The sequence below is a fragment of the Lagopus leucura genome, unplaced genomic scaffold, assembly GCF_019238085.1.
Source record: "Lagopus leucura isolate 7727_CA_CO unplaced genomic scaffold, USGS_WTPT01 Super-Scaffold_100036, whole genome shotgun sequence".
Taxonomy (NCBI): domain Eukaryota; kingdom Metazoa; phylum Chordata; class Aves; order Galliformes; family Phasianidae; genus Lagopus; species Lagopus leucura.
The window spans coordinates 96,691-112,608 of record NW_024962285.1 but is presented as its reverse complement, the minus strand read 5'-3'; the positions used below and the strand labels follow the sequence as shown (position 1 = coordinate 112,608).

Genomic DNA, 15,918 nt, shown 5'->3' with positions numbered 1-15,918 from the left:
GCAAGCATAAATGATTTCATGCAGATTTGCAAGTGAAGTCCCAGCCTGGAGAACAGCTCTGTTGAGAAGGAGTCATATAAATCTGTCATGCTTCAGGTACCAAAGAGCTACCAAAACACTGTGAAACATGAATTAAGAAATGCTTACAGGCTAGTTACTGACTGCCTATACATGACTACTGCAGAGAGCAAAGGCTTTGGCAAGGTGTTTCTATCAGGGGAGGTTCCTGAGGCAATGTACTGTGCCAGTTCTTCCAGCAGCACAGAGCACCACTTCCCAACACACAGAGGTGACCTTCACTCACTGCACTGTGCAAGTTAGCAGGCAAAAACATCCAGCATGTAACTGTAATATTGATCCAAAGGCTACTTTTTATGATAAAAGCAGAACTATCTGGGAAGCGGGGAAGGCTGGGATATCAGATCCTGCAGCACGGAGAAGGTCTTGCTCATGTGTTCAGCCAGGCTGAGACGGGGAGAGAGCCAGCACCCACTGGTGCTTTGTGGTTTCTGACAGAGCTGAGTTCTCTGTGGCCCTGTCTCAGGTTGGACTATCAGGCATGCTTTACAGTATACCAGCACCAGCAGCAAGCTCCTGAAGAGTGAACTTGTGTCCACATTCACCAGCTGGCTGAATTCACATGCACTGGCAAGCACTGGCTGCGTTCTGTTGGAAGCCAAGGCTCAACCAACACCATTGGAGGTGTGAAGAGAGCTCCACCACATACCCATGCTTAACAGGGTTTAATGCAGCAGAGCAAGCAATAGGACTTGCAAAACTCACCCACTACGGGTGTCCTGACATGATGGGGCTGAAGCTGATGGTGTCTGTGGGTTGCTGGGCTCTGAGCATGGCTTGGCCCTCCCCTGAATGCCACAGCCCACCAGAGCTGCAGCTGGATGCCAGCAACCCAATCCAGCCAGCTTTCATGGAAAAACAGGCCTGAGCAGGCCAAAATCTCGTGGAAATGACAGACAGCTCAGCCAAAGGCAGAGGGAGGGTGAAGTCACCTGGAAAGAGTTAGCTGCTCAAACCAGGGGGACACTGCTTTAATCTTTTTATAGCACAAAAAATTTTGTGACTGGGTTAAAGCCCTACTGTTTGGACTGGATGATGTTACCTAATTCTCAGAAATGAGAGCAGCTGGCCGTGGTACAGATGCCTCCTAGCAAGCCCCGTGGCTTGCAGCACATCATTTAGCAGGACTGTAAAAGAAAGGACATTTATTAGGGGGCTTGAGAGTGAAACTGAGCATGCTGGCTGGACTTTGAGCTGGCAAGATTTCATTTCCAGCTCCTCTGAGTGAGGCATTCTGTTTCATTTTTTGCTGAAATATAGAAGTAAATAAACAGAGCCCTCTTCTCTCACCCTGCTCGCCCCTCTCAGGACACTGTGTGGTTGCTGATAGCTTGTGATGATACTGCCAAATGAGGGAAAGTCCTGGTAAAAACCACGTTTGGGAGGATTTGGACAAGGAGGACTTGTAGTGGAAGTGTCAGAAATCATCTGACTGCTGGGGATTTTCATTCTGAGGTAAAATGAAAACAAAACCATGTCCTAAGCCCAGCAAATAATGTGAATATTACAAACATTTATTGCCATTTCTTGTTCCTTCCTCTTCCTGCTTTTCATCTCTCCATGCCTCCTGGTTGCTTAGCTTGGCACCACTGGGGTCTTTGATTCTTTCTTCTGTTTACTTCTTCCATTTCGTCATGTAGGACAGTGGAAAAAAAAAAAACATATTTTTGAGGGCTGGGTTTCTCCCTTTAGCTCCATGATAGATTTCATCACTAATGCCATTGCCAGCACAGACCTCAGTTTTGCCCTGGTGGCCTTGCCCCTGCTTGCACTGATGGAAGGTGAGCCTAGATACTAGCACACAGCCTGACCTGGTGAGCAGCCAACACCAGAAATACAGGAATACATAACTGTCACTTTGTTTTCTCCCCTCATATTTGGTAGTTTAGGCTGGAGTAGCCTGATATGTTGCCTTTGCTGTGCTTAAGCCAACAGAGCTATAGCTGCTGCAGCAGGTATTGTGCTCCATACACACTGGGGAACCAGAGGAGCCAATTTCAGATTTTTGGCCTTCCCACTTGGGGCACTTGATCTTGCTCCCTGTGCATAATAGAGCTTTGCTCCCTAACCGTGAACCTGCTGCCACTGTTGAAGGATTTTTTTTTCTTTCTCCTGTCTGAAGGTTCCACGCAGATTTTGAGAGATCAGTGGGTAGAGGGGATGGCACAAATGTCTGTGTCTGACAGTGGCAAATGCAATGCTGTTAATTTGCTGCTCTGGCATCAACAAGGCTGGATCAGAATAACAAGGTTGTTGTGTGGGCAGGCTCCCTGTGGCACACTGCACAGGTAATGGCAGCATGAGAAAAGCCTGAAGGGCTGTATTCTGGCTTTGGGATTTGAAGTGCTGGCTTCAGCAGGAGCCATGTGCATGTAGCTGCTGCCAGAGGACCGGCCCAACAAGTTTAGTATTTTTCCAAAAGAAGTATGAAAGTAATCATGAGCTTGGCTTATGGTGTTCAGGGTGGAATTCACAACTATCCAATGCTAATGACCTGGAGCAAAACCTTGGGCAAAAGCTTAATTTCGCTGCTTATTCTTCAGAGAAGTCCCTGGCCAGGCACCGCAGCTCTGCTCACCTGCAGTGGGGCTCTGTCCCACGCCAGCCCCTTTGAGCAGCATCCATGGGGTGCTGCTCAGCGAGTGTAAGGGAGCCAGGAGTCCAGCAAGTGTCCTCCTGCCCCATCACTCAACCAACCAGTGCTGAATTTAGTCCTCCTAAAAATTCCTGCCCAGGAATCCACTGAATGGGTGTGCTCCCAGAGTGGCAAAGTTTCTAGGAAATGCACTCCCCTTGTTGCCTATACATCTGTGAACAAAACTGACTTTGGGTGCACTGTTAATACAAAGTTCAGCCTTCACATGTCCAAATAGGAATGGAAAGACTATGTGGAAAGTTTTTTTTGTTTTTTTTTTTTTTTGTCCCATTGAAATTTTGCAGATGAAGGCTTTTCTGCTGTTGAAGAAGTCTCTATCAGGAGAAACATTCAGTGTGTGTCAGGACCATTATTGTTTGCTTAATTTCTCTGCTTGGGATGTATGCATCTGGAAAATGGGAGAAAACAGTCGTCAATGACAAGAGGTGCAATGGGGAAACAGGAAAGCAAAAGACTGTAATGTAGCCTGATATTTTGATAAGGGAAGCTGCATGGATAGCTGAAGTGGAAAACAGAATATAATCCTTGCAGAAGAATGCCAAAATAAACTCTTTTACTTTCTAAAATTTTTGATGGAGATTTTAAGTCATTGCTGTGCTGCCTAGAAGGTAGAAAGTAAGCATTACTCAGTCTCCAGCATGGGAAACTAGAGTAAGAAATGGCACAGAGTTATCCATCCTGCTTCTGTACACACATTCAGGCATCTCCACTGAAATTTTTGGGTCAGAACTCAGATGTTCCACATAGGAAATGATTCTCTTCTTTGTTTTCCTTTGTGCCGTCCAAATGCTGCAGCTGAAATACAGCTTGTGGAGGCTTGTCAGGTCCATGTTTCTGGATTAAAACACCTGCTCAGCAAAAAATTTGTAAGATGTTCTTTTCACCAAAAAAGTAAAGCAATCCTTTTGGAGAGGGGAAGGCCTTGGCTTCAGACTGTCCAGTAACTTGACTGCCATGGAAGAAGCAGTGGAGGTGAAAAGTGACCTTCTTGTCCCGTGCAGTCTTAGTTTCCCAAAGCTTTTGCTGGCCTTGCCCCCATAGTTAAGTGATAGAAGCTTACTACCCAGGCGTGTCATGGCATGGAAAATAATGGGGCTTGTGGTGCTCTGTGGTGAGTCCTAATTGCTGCAGTCACACTGATGAGCCTACTTGACCCCCAACCTCTACCACCATGGCGGGTCCCTCGGTGTTTTCAAATTGTAATATGCCTTCTATTCACTGCAGGCCATCTGGGTGGTTTTTGCATGTTACTTCCTGTGAACAAGGGCTGTGTATAGATTTCCAGAGCTAAAATCTTGGTTTGTAATGTGTGGAATACAACCACACTGCCTACTTTATTTCTTCTCTTTGTCCCTCTCATAAGACTGTTGTTCCTCAGGACTTTGCTCAGCTTTCTTTGAGGGGTTGTGGTCTGTTTGGAGATGTACTGGGAGGAGACACCCCTGCATCAGACCAGCCTCAGCTGTAAGCACCCATTTAACACAGTGCCTTTGTCTTCTCCCACAGTTTTTGCCAGAATCCTGAAGGCTCCTGAATCCCAAAACATCACCTTTGGCTCCATGGTGACACTGCGATGCACAGCAGCAGGTGCTCCAGTCCCCACTGTCACCTGGCTGGAAAATGGAAAAGCTGTAAGTGTTGCTTTTCTGTCCCCAGTTCCCGTTTCTGCCCTTTGTAGTGCCTGCTGTTCAATCACTCTGAGACAGTCTCTATGGAATGCTCTGCCTTGTCTCCAGGTGTCGCATGGGTAGGATCTGGAATGCCAGAGTTGAAGGATGTTTGAGATGCTTGCAAGCTCCTCCCGGGCCAGAGTGTCTAGGAGGACTTAATGATGAGTTTAAATATTTCTACAGCCAGCTTTCCTGGCCTTCGTCCTAATATGATGACAGTAACATGACAAAATGGCTTATCTGACAAAATAAGAAAAGCTGAGGCAGTTAAATAGAGCAAAATCTTTTTTGAGGCAGAATGTGCTGCAACTTGAAAACCATCTGGTGCTCACAGGAAAGTGATCTGTGGATTAATCATCCTGGCCATCTAATGTGGGTGCCTCCTTTTCATTTACCCAATTTAATGCCCACCTATAAGACATTGCAGTGCTCCTCAGTTGGACTGAAGAGCCCCCTGACTCCCAGCATACCCTGTATGCCAGAACAGTAGCAGCTCTCCAGTAGTTGCAACACTGGATTCCGTCCTACACCTTTCTGACATGGATTTCCTCCAGCCTGCTCATGTTTGTTAATGGCCATGCTATACATTCTCCATGGTCTTCCAAGAGCTTTCATAAAGTTGTGTGGCCTGGAGCACAGTGCCGCAGAGGCAACTATGTGCATACCAGTGATTTGCCTCTTCTTTTTCTCAGTGATTCTTCTGGTCAATGGCTGGCCATGGGCATTCCTGTTGGCTTGCTTGTCCAACAGGACCAAAGGATGCTCTTGCAGAAATTTCTTACTTCAGGAGGCTACTCCTGCCCTGCTCCATATCTCTTCTCTCCGTCTATTAAAATATGTCATTAAGGAGCTTGGGCTATTCTGCAGGCTGTCTCACGTTCTTTATCTCCGACAACACTTTTTGTATTCTCCAGTCTTACATGGTTATTTTCCAAATTAAAGCTATTGTAATACAGCTATATTATATTCTATGCTATATTCTGTGCTCAGACTGGTAGGTAGTCCCTCTCCTTGTGTCCATCCTCCAGATTTCCATACTGGCCGCTGCCATAGACTCTGAATTAACCATGCACATTGTCCAAACCCTTTTTATCCACTCCTGCCAGTGACTACAAGGTCATGCTCCTGCCCATAGTTTTCAGAGTAGCTGAGGAAACAAGAAAGATGAGGAACTCACTTGTATCATTTCAGAAGGCTGATGAAGAGCAAGGGGCCTCAGAGCTTCAAGGACCTATATTTTAGGACAGCCAGTTCTTCACCTTCCTTGCTTTCAATTGTTTCTTGCAGGAGTGGAAGGACCCTGCTATGCCAAGCTCCCATTGGTGCATGACTCCTGTAGAGAGCTGCATGCTGGTTGATTTGTCACTGCTGGTGAAAGCATAGTTCCTGTTTTGTTCACTCCATCAGCTGACATGGAGCATTCTGTACTTCTTGGACCAAGCTGAGAAGAATGATCTCAGATCTCCATGGTCAGGGTTCCTGGCATGAGAAGCCTCTGCTGTGCAAAATCCTATAGAGGGTCCCAGGCTGGACCTGGGGCACTGTAGAAGAGCAACAAATGTGTTGAATGCAGGGGAATTGTTTCAGATTGCAGCAGATAATGCTCAGTGCTGGCTAGGTTCTGTGAGGAAAAACTTGTAAAAATAAATCTGACCAGTGATACAGTTAAAGAGAAACTCTTCAATTGTGTGAAAATATCCTGAGTTCTCATTCATCTGAATTGATTTGACAGCATAACGCCAAAAAATATCCCTGCTCCCTGCTTTTGCACTGTGACCAGCCTGCCATGCATTTCTGATGCAGTATTTACAGTACTTGTGTTAGTCCTGTGATTTAGTTACTTCTTCTCCTGCAAGTCTCCTTTCCATACATTTGAGTTGAGCTGGAGTGGAACAGAACAAATGTATTACTTTTTGCATTTTCTTTTTGGAGAGAAAACAATGTGCTTCCTGAAGAAAGATACCACACTGATGTGTTCCTTCTTGCTTTTTAGTTATTACCAGTAACAACTTTGGAAGCAGACAGACATCTCATTGAAACATGCTTCCACTAGCTTCCACAGTGATCAGATTAATCTGTCTCACCTCTCTGCTAGATGTGTAGATAGAGCACTTTGCTTGGATAGATCCAGACACACACAACTTTCACTGTCCTTAGGGCCAAGACATACCAGAGGAACCTACAGATGGCCACTTTTCCCTTTGATACTTCCTAGTGGTATGAAGAACAGAGCAGGCAATGCTTCTGTATGCTGCTTCCTTGCGAAGCACAGTCCTGATGTGCTCTGTTTGATTTTAACAAGGGCCAAAGTTGCAGGAAAGGCTTTAAGATAAAAACAATTCTGACTTGCCAAAATCAGCAGGCTCCAAGTTCATTCACCTCAGAATTTCTCCACTGGGGAAAGACCTGACCAATATCACCACATCTGCTGCCACTTCCACATTTCCAGGCAGGAGGGAAGAAAATGTGTGTATCTACTAGAGCATTGGAGACAGAGCATTTGCTTGGCTCACTGCTGGTTTGAAGTTGTGGCAGAGGCTGCCTTAATCAGTCAGGTCACAGCTATTTTGCTTATACCCAGGTTTGGGTGCACAAAGCCATTTTGTGCTCCACTGAGTACATGAAATCTTCTGGTTAAGTCCTTGGAGCAGTTAGCCATGAAAAACTGAGATCTCTAGAACTGAAAATTAATTCCAAAAGTACTGTTGAAGTGTGGACTAGAAGTCTTGAACATTTGCTTTTGTCTGTGAAAGCTATGAAAACAGCAAAATAATGCCAGCGGCTCCAGCTCTCTGCCACTTTCATCTGCTTGCTTCATCTTTCTCTGCCAAGCTTATCGCAAAGTAATGAATCTCTTGTGTTTTTGTTGTTTTTTTTTTTCCCTTTTTTCTTGGTTTGCTTGTTTGCCTTTTTGGAAATGTCACTGCAATGGGCTTTTCGTTCCCTTAGGTTTCTGCAGGATCTATAGCAGAAAGTGTGAAGGACAGAGTGGTTGACTCCAGGCTGCAGGTGTACGTCACCCGACCTGGCCTATTCACTTGCCTTGCTACCAACAAACACAGCAAAACCTTCGGTGCTGCCAAAGCTGCCGCAACCATCAGTGTTTCAGGTATGCTGGGAAGAAAGGGGTCGTTAACAACTCACTCTTCCCTGCAGGCCCAGCTTTCCTACTGGGAAATGTGATGGAGGAGGAAGGAAGGCCTTGGAGAGCTCATAGTTTGCAGGGAGCTAAATTTGAGTACCAATGCCTGCCCTGCCGGGCTATTTCCCCATATATTCTTACACCCGGGAGACTGGCACAGCTGTCGCTTCCTGCATGCTTGGTGCTGTCTTGTACGTTGTGTCCCAGAAGCACTTGGAAAGACCATCCATGTGGAGGAAGTTGTGGCTGCAGCCCAACTTTGGTGTCACCTAACAGCAAGGTGAAAATAGCTTTCCTCAGATCATGAGCTTCTTGGGCTTTCCTACCGCCCCGTCTCTTGATGGGAGAAAGAAAGGATGAGCCGGGGGAGCAGCTGCAGCCACCCGCCCTGTGAATGCACGACGCAGTCTGGTGGTTATGTAGGGCCCAAAGATTAAGGCAGATTTCCTACCATGTAACTCTTAGCTACCACAGATGTGACAATGACAGATCAGTGACGTCTTTTCCATTTCTTCTTTCTTCTGACTCGTCGCCATCGCTGGGCCTGGTGCCTCCCTGGCAGAGTGGAGGTAAGGATGGGTTTTGTGGCTGCCTGGGGATCCTGTGGGTCAGGGAGGGTAACAGTGATGAACCAAAGGGATTTGGTGAATTTTGCTTAAATGACAGGGGTAGGTTTCTGGATGCTAAGCATATGGGTGAGACGCTCTGGAGGGCACACTGGGATCCTTTATAAAAGCATGAACAGAGCCTGGGACCCATCAGATACTGGTGCCTTTGCACTGAGCCACTAATGGAGCTCACATCACAGTTATGTGCCCATGACTTGACCGACATTATAAATTTACAGACAAAAGTCTAGCTGCATGATAGGCTCCTGCCTACATAGAGCCAATGAATGTATTTTTGTTCAGTGGTCACTAGAGTAAGGCAGAAAACATTTAGATATTTGTTGGAAGCAAAGTGTTAGATGAGTAAAGCCACTTGTATGTGATCAGAGGTGCTCTTTTGCCAATTACTTTCTGAAGTGCTGAATGATTAGTCTGACTTTTTATTTTTAGAACCCTAGTGGCATGAATAAATAAGTATGAAAGGCAAATGCAAGGGCTAGCTGAGACCTGGAGGCTCTCAGAACAAAGAGCAGAGCCTGAGGAAATGTAAGGAAATGGCTCAGCCAAGCTGTTAGCACATCTGCTTCAAGGCTTTTGCAAAACATTTGGAGACTCCAGCAATGATGGCAGACTTATGCCCTGCACCTTCACCTGTGTAGGTGTGACAGGCACAAGAACTGTGATCTAATCCTCAGCCTTTATCTCTCGCAACTGTTCTTGCTGCACCCTTTTCTGTGATAAGGACTGCAAGAAACATTGCTGCCTCTGCAGACTGTGTCTCTGCAGATGGTGAAAAAGCAAGGAAACATAATACTGACACTGGTGTGCTGATAAAAATGGGACCTTTCCAGGCTACAGCCCACCAAAGCTAGCAGCACAGCTGTTCTATGCATGCCTGTACCCCCTCTTGTCTCTCAGGCCTAGGAAGGATGCATCTTGCATGGGAGGCATATGGGGTGTCACCAGGACAGCGGGTGTGGTGTGCCCTTTGCCATAGTGAGGATTGTTGTGAGGAAGCTGCTTAGCAGGAAAATAAATAAATAAATAAATAAATAAATAGATTAATATTGACCCCAAACCCATGTGGCTAAACTGGGGCCAGGGAGCATCACCTACTGATCGCAAGATGTGCAAAGCAGAATTTTGGACATCCTGTGTACTTTGTTGCCCATGTAAATCCTGTTTTCCTAAGAAAAACAGCAAGAACACCCCCAGAACATTGACAATGGGGGATTATTTGGACAGAGAAGTAAAAGGCAAGGTTACAAATAGCTCTGCTGGATGCTCCAAATGGTTGGCATGTTGAGAATTGACCTCTCTGACCCCAGTTACACTGGCTGGGTGAGCAATGGGAACAGCTGCACTCCCAGCTCCCCCCGCCCAGTTTGAGAGCAGGAGGGTCATTTTCCCAGGTGTGCCCTAGGGACAGTGTCCTCTGACCTGAGTGCATCCACAAACCCCTGCACTCTCCTCTCCATTCCCTTCTGGTGCAGGGCTGTGGGTTTACCCTGTGTGTTTGATCTTGTTCCTTGACAGCAGGCTGTATAAGGGTGATGCAGGCTACTGCAGCACCTACAGAGGTGAGGTGTGCAGTGCCATCCTGTCAAGAAATGCTCTTGTTTTCTTCAACTCCTCCTATGCTGACCCCGAGGAGACCCAAGAACTGCTTGTTCACACTGCCTGGACGGAACTGAAAATGGTGAGTTCATTCTGCCAGCCAGCCGCCGAGTCACTGCTGTGTAACTACATCTTCCAGGAGTGCAAGCCCTCAGGAGTGGGGCCCACCCCAAAACCCATATGCAGGTAAAAAATCACAGCGTGCTCCTCTTTCTCTTTTGTTCTGTAGGCATGTGGCTGGTTAGACTGCCCAGTAGCACTGTGCTCTCTGGATTGCTGTGTTTTTCCTTTCTTCTCCCTTCTGCATGCACAGAGAGGGCCTGTTGCATGCAGTGTTCAGTGGTGGGGTTCAGAATGAATTCCAGGCCCCAGAGATCTGTGCTAAATCAGGTGTTTCAGTGGCAGCTGTTGAAAAGATACATCCCTTTGAATGACATTGTTGATATAAGTAATTAACATACAGCCATCAGTTAGATCTTGCTAGGTCAATGTATAGTCATTACTGTTATCAGAAATGTGCATGTTCAGAATTCTGACTAAATATGGACATGCAGCAGATGTGGCCAGGGCAGGACACTGATCATTCAGCACTTCCCATCCCCACAGTGATGGAACTGAAAAAGACCACGCTGGAGACACTGTCAGTGTAACTGCACCTGCTGAACCAAACCTCCCCCCTTGTACACGTATCCTCTCATGGCCAGAGGAATGTGCAGTCAAACAGACCTGGCAAGGACCCGTGGAGTCCAAAGCATCTCACGCAGCAGCTAATCCCCTGCTGACAGGTGCTTGTATGGCACGTCCCAGGCTCAGAGGCTGTACAGCCCACTGGGCAGCCCTCCCCACTGCACTCTGTCCACTCCTGCAGCCACTGAGAAGAGCTTTCTCCTTCCTTTCTGCAGCAAGATTTTAAGAAGCCTTCCCCAGCCAAGAATACACCAGCTTTCTCCAAGTTCTCTCCATAGGTCTTGCTTTTCAACCCTCTGTATCTCTTGCAGCTTATTTTTCAGTGAGCAGTAACTGTGTATGTAGCCTAGTTGTGGACATGCTCTGGCTCCCCATGATGGCAGAAGGACTGCTTGATGTGCTGCAGGGAACAGTCCCTATAGACATTTTGGGCTGATACTCTCCTTTTCCCTAGCACTGCTGTCTTGCATGACAAATCTGTGAAGGCCTGCTGTATGGTTGCCCTTTGCTCTGTGTTTGGGCAGCTGACACTCCTGCCTAAAAGCAGCCTTCAGTTCTTGTCCCTCATGAACTATGTCCTAAAACAGATTATATAGATCAGTATTTATCAGGAGAGTGGCCCCAGCTCTGGTGCCTTGACCAAAATGCATGTCTTGTCTGCAGATGTGGCAGGAACAGAGGCAGTGCTCCAACAGCTGGACATGGGCCAGGTGTAGTCTAGTGGCAATTATTTCTCCAGTTATGCAGGGGCTTTTTAAAACAGTGAACGGTATGCTGTCTTTGCATTCAGGGTCTTTCTGATCTCTTCTTCCACAACTCCGAAACAAAGGCACAGAGGAAAACACCAATGTGGAGCCTGACACATGTTCTCCATTCGTTGCATGAGCTGCTTGGTGTTCCTCACTCAGAGCACTTGCAGCATGTATCCTGAGAAAGAAGTGTATTTGCAAATATCCACAAATAATCCTGCAGACAAGTGCTGAAGTTGCTTTTTGTTTTCAGACTCCTCCCCTCTGCCTTGATGTGCTGCTCTTCGTCATTGTGCCCTTTAGTACACCATCTCTCTGCCTGTTTTCAAGATGTGTGACAGTATTTACATCTGAGCCACACAAGTGTGGCACATTTGTCTGTGAAGGACTGTGCATGGTGCTCCAAAGGACATGCCAGTGAGGGTGGCTAAGACACTGGCTTCATTTCACCTTGCTCGTGTGTGGCCCAGCAGGGATCAGAACTGGTGTGTATGAAGACTTGCCCTCCTGGGGCGCTGCTGGGAGGTGCAAGTCATAGAAGGGCCTTCAACTAGCAGGCAAAGCCTATGCAAACATGTCTGAATACTAACAGATCAGTCTGGCATCATCATTCTTCAAATCCAGACAATTTGCAGATACATCTATTTATTCTCTTCCTTTAAGAATTTTTCTCAGTGATTTTATTGTGAATTTAGAAGTGGCTTTCTTCATGACCAGAGCCCTGGGACAGTGTTCCTCTGGTTTCCTGTTCCCAGAGCCCATTGGCTGGACAAGTTTCCCCAAAGCCCTTGCCCCACACTCTGATAGCTCAGACATCATCTGTCCTTCTGAATGGTTGAGACCTCAGAGGTCTCCTGAAAGCATTTTGTGCAGTCTTGGTTGCTTTCCAGTTATCTTATCTGCTTTCTACTGACAGCTTTATACCTCTCTGCTCAAACTGTCTAGACAACACCAGCTTTCAGCTGAACTGCATCAAGAGTAAAAATTTAATTGTCCCAGAGGCTGTAGAAATCACCTCGTTTTTGTGGGACAGATTTCCCTTGGTATGTTTTCATGTGCTTTTGTCTTTTTTTACTTATTCTTTGTACCACTTCTTCCCTCCTATGTAATTTTTGTTGTTCATTCTGGTTTGGAAGCTAGTTAGCTAGAACAAACTGAGCAAGACTTTTATAAAAATAAATGCTGGCAAAACAAGATGAAGTGAAACAGAAGAAAACAACATGGGAAAAACTTTACTTTCCATATATTCAGATACAAATTGATTAGAATAAGAGTTTTCGTACTTGAAAGGAAAGTGATACTTGATCTCATAATTCTTGATTACTTCTGGCTTTTATCATGGGCTGTTCTGTGATACTAGAATACTAGATACTAGTTGAAGAAAGCCCCTTCATTTCCATTTCAATGACTGCTGATATGAAGTGATGGGTACAAATCTCATGTTGGGAAATCCTTCACTTTTGTCAGGTCCATATGTCCTCTCCTCCTCTTCAGCAGCCCACTGTGGGCTGCTGGCCCACTTGTCCTCCTCAGCTGCTCCTGGTCTTTGTCTCTCTGTCATGTTACATAAAACTTCTAATAATACTCTGAAGTAATCTTTGCATATGATCTCATCAAGCTCTTGCTGCTGGGGATAAAGTGCTGTAACAATGGCATGATCTCAGCTGCAGGAGGCTGACTGCCCCTCCCTCTGGCTGCCTTGTTCTACTCCCCTAGAAGCAGCCAAGGGGCACGGGGGCTGAGGATCACCTCCCTCTAAAGAGGCAGTGGAAAGACTTGCAGAGGTCTTTGTCTTGCAGGTCTTTGGCTTTTTGCAGCTGCACTTCGCATACAAGGATTGTTCAAGGATGCTCCGTCTTTCAGAGTGAAGGCAGCTAATGCAATCCAGGTCTCTCTGTGTCAGACAGTGCCTCAGATGCTAGGTTTTCCCATTTCCATAGCAAAACATTAGTGTTTTTTTTTTTTTTCCACTTCAGAAAGTCTTTCCTGTTCCCATTGTTGTTTAACATAAAAAACTGCATCTATATGTTGCACCATCTGTCTGCATACTGGTTCTCATGGAGGTGAGGAAGGAATCAACCAGACATGGATAAAACCAAGAGCAAGGCAGCTGGGTCTTCAGTAGCTTCAGCCTGCAGATGTGAAGAGCATCCAGCTCCATTGCAAAAGATCTGCCACCCTGGAAGAATTTCCAGAGGCCTCCATCATTCTGGTGCTGCAGAAGATTTGCAGTGGTGGTGTTTGTCGTTGAAGCTCATGACCTTCTACTCTTGCCAGAACTGTTGGTAGTAATGAAATTGCATCAGCCATCCAGGTGGTGAATTTGGCTGAAGCCTTCAGCATGGGCGCCAGCAGTATATTCCTGCATGACTGTGTCATTCTGTGTTGGTCAGGAAGGACATGCATCCTCAAAGGGCAGCGGCTGAGTTCAGCAAAAATCATCTCTGTACATTACCTCAAAGCTGGTTGTGCAACTCGGGCTCTCAAGAATGAGTGAATAAATAAATGAATCACCGACAAATTAACTAATACAACAGTCAAATTTTCCAGTATGGCACAGTTTCATTTATTTATTTATTTATTTATTTTTCTAGCGCAGATATTACTGCCTTGGCCTTCTTTACAAAACAGCTTCAGATCTAAGGAACATTTAAACATACACAGTATGGCTTGCCAGTGAGTATTTCACACTGTTAGGGAGGCAATAAATTAGGTAAGAGGTAATTTGATCTCTTATTTCACCTGGCATTGCAAAGATTTTGCTGCAGATAGCAAGCAGATGAAAAAGGGGAGTGAAAGGCAGAGAAAAGAAGGTAATTGTGTGGCTAGTTCTGTGAGATTAAAAATGTAGGCTAATATTCATCTTAGAAAAGATTAAGATTTGCAGCTCACCTCTTGTTTTGAACAGAGGGCATGTTTGTACAAAATTTATGAACAACAGGTGAGATTTTCAGGATGTATCAAAAATGCTAAGATAACTCCCAGGCATGCTGTTTATTATTAGAAGATGGCAGTAAATGTCTGGGAAATGATGGAAATGAACTCCTCACAGTCTGTGATGTCTGTTGCGACTTGAGAATAACCCTGCTTCATTAAAAATGTAGCTTTGCGGGTTTCCTAAAGGAAGCTATTACATTTTATGCAGTTTCCTTTATGGTTTATGAGCCAGACAGACTGGCTTAAAGAAGCACAGCCCCACTAATGGTTTTCTGTCAGCCAGTATAACCCCTGCACACCACCGCTAGGTGCAGCAGCTGTTATCAAGCCATTGACTGCTGTATTTCACTGTTTTTTGCAAAATAATGTAGAGAGAATTGCCTTGCTGTAAAGGATCTCTACTGCTTTAAGGAATGGCTCTCAATGGAGGAAAACTCTCAGCGAGGGATTTACAAGCCGGGGCTGATGCTGCTCGCTCTTCCCGAGTGCAACAGGCTGCCCAGCCTGCACCAGGACGCCAGTGCCTGCACCCATATCCCTTTCTTTGGTAAGGGGCTGTGCTGCCCATCATCTGCTGCTTTCTTGGTGAGGAGGGCATGGTGACACCCATGACTTGCAGCGAAAGTGAATGCCTGACAGCCTCTCAGTAGCTGTTCTGTGGTCAGATGTGGTGTGTGAAGTGGGAACCAGCCTGCCTGTGGCTCTGCAGCTAGCGCCTGGCTGTGTCACAACCCCTCCTTACACCTTGTCTTGTCTTTTCACAGATTTTAAGAAGGAGAATATAACCAGTAAGTAGACTTCTCCAGGATCTGTTTTTCAAGAGTGTGGGCACAACATTTTTGTTGAAGATGCAGCTTGCATGGCATTTTTCAGACTTTGCTGGCTCGATTCAGGCTGTTGCCAAAGAATGACTAAACTCTCACGTCTAAGGCATAAGAAAACATATTTCCATCTGCACAGTTTTTAAGGAGAGCAGAGGCTGGTAGTTGTTGAAGGTGATTAGAGAGTGATGGTGCTTTTAGATCTCCTCCAGTTGTTACCCTGCCTTTCCACCCATTCTTTCTTTTTTTGCTGTGTCTGGTACTTTGGAGTCTGCTGTCAGGGTAGTCCCACCCTTACATGCTGTCATTGATGTGGTTACCAACATAGAATCACAGAACCACAGAGTGGTTGGGTTGGAGGGGACCTCAAAGCCCACCCAGCTCTGAGCTCCTGCTGTGGGCAGCACTGCCACCCAGCAGGTCAGGTTAGAACAGGGCCCATTCAACCTGGCCTGCAGCGCCTGCAGGGATGGGGCATGCTCCATCTGTCCCTGATGCCATTTCTCTAATGCCCCTCCAAAACTACCCGTAAATCCCAGCCATCTCTTGCTGAGACTTCTGCCAGCCCCATGCTCTCAGTGGGTGGCAGGAGCATATGGCCTCTCCTTCTTCAGCATGTCCACCTATAAGACTTTGGTATTTTTCAGTGCCTTAAGGGCACAGTGATGCTTTACTTTGCCCCCCAAGCCTCTCCGCCTTGCTCCTCAAAGGTGTCACATTTATGTCACATTTAGTGCAAAAAGGCTTCTTTTCACGTCAGCTACTTGCTCAGATGGATTTCAGGTATTCCTCTCCTTGCCTTTCAATGGTTGACACAGCTGTGTTTTAGGGCAGCTCAACAAATTGAGCTGTGTTTTAGGCCAGAAGTTTTACACTTCTGCAGTGCTACACACACTGCAGATAGCTTATGTACCAGTCAAAGAAGCTCAAATTACAGCATTTTACCTTGGACT

The 15,918-nt window shown here is 46.1% G+C and overlaps 1 protein-coding gene across 1 annotated transcript in view; it reads left to right on the top strand.

Annotated features, from left to right (window-relative positions):
• MUSK (muscle associated receptor tyrosine kinase) overlaps window positions 1-15,918 on the top strand; it is a 45,090-nt gene that overhangs the window by 17,512 nt on the left and 11,660 nt on the right. Inside the window, exons 6-11 of the mRNA XM_042882866.1 lie at window positions 4,241-4,365; window positions 7,354-7,513; window positions 8,109-8,115; window positions 9,691-9,957; window positions 14,516-14,691; window positions 14,909-14,932. Of these exons, the coding sequence (XP_042738800.1) occupies window positions 4,241-4,365; window positions 7,354-7,513; window positions 8,109-8,115; window positions 9,691-9,957; window positions 14,516-14,691; window positions 14,909-14,932 (759 nt within the window). The remainder of the gene's footprint in view (window positions 1-4,240; window positions 4,366-7,353; window positions 7,514-8,108; window positions 8,116-9,690; window positions 9,958-14,515; window positions 14,692-14,908; window positions 14,933-15,918) is intronic.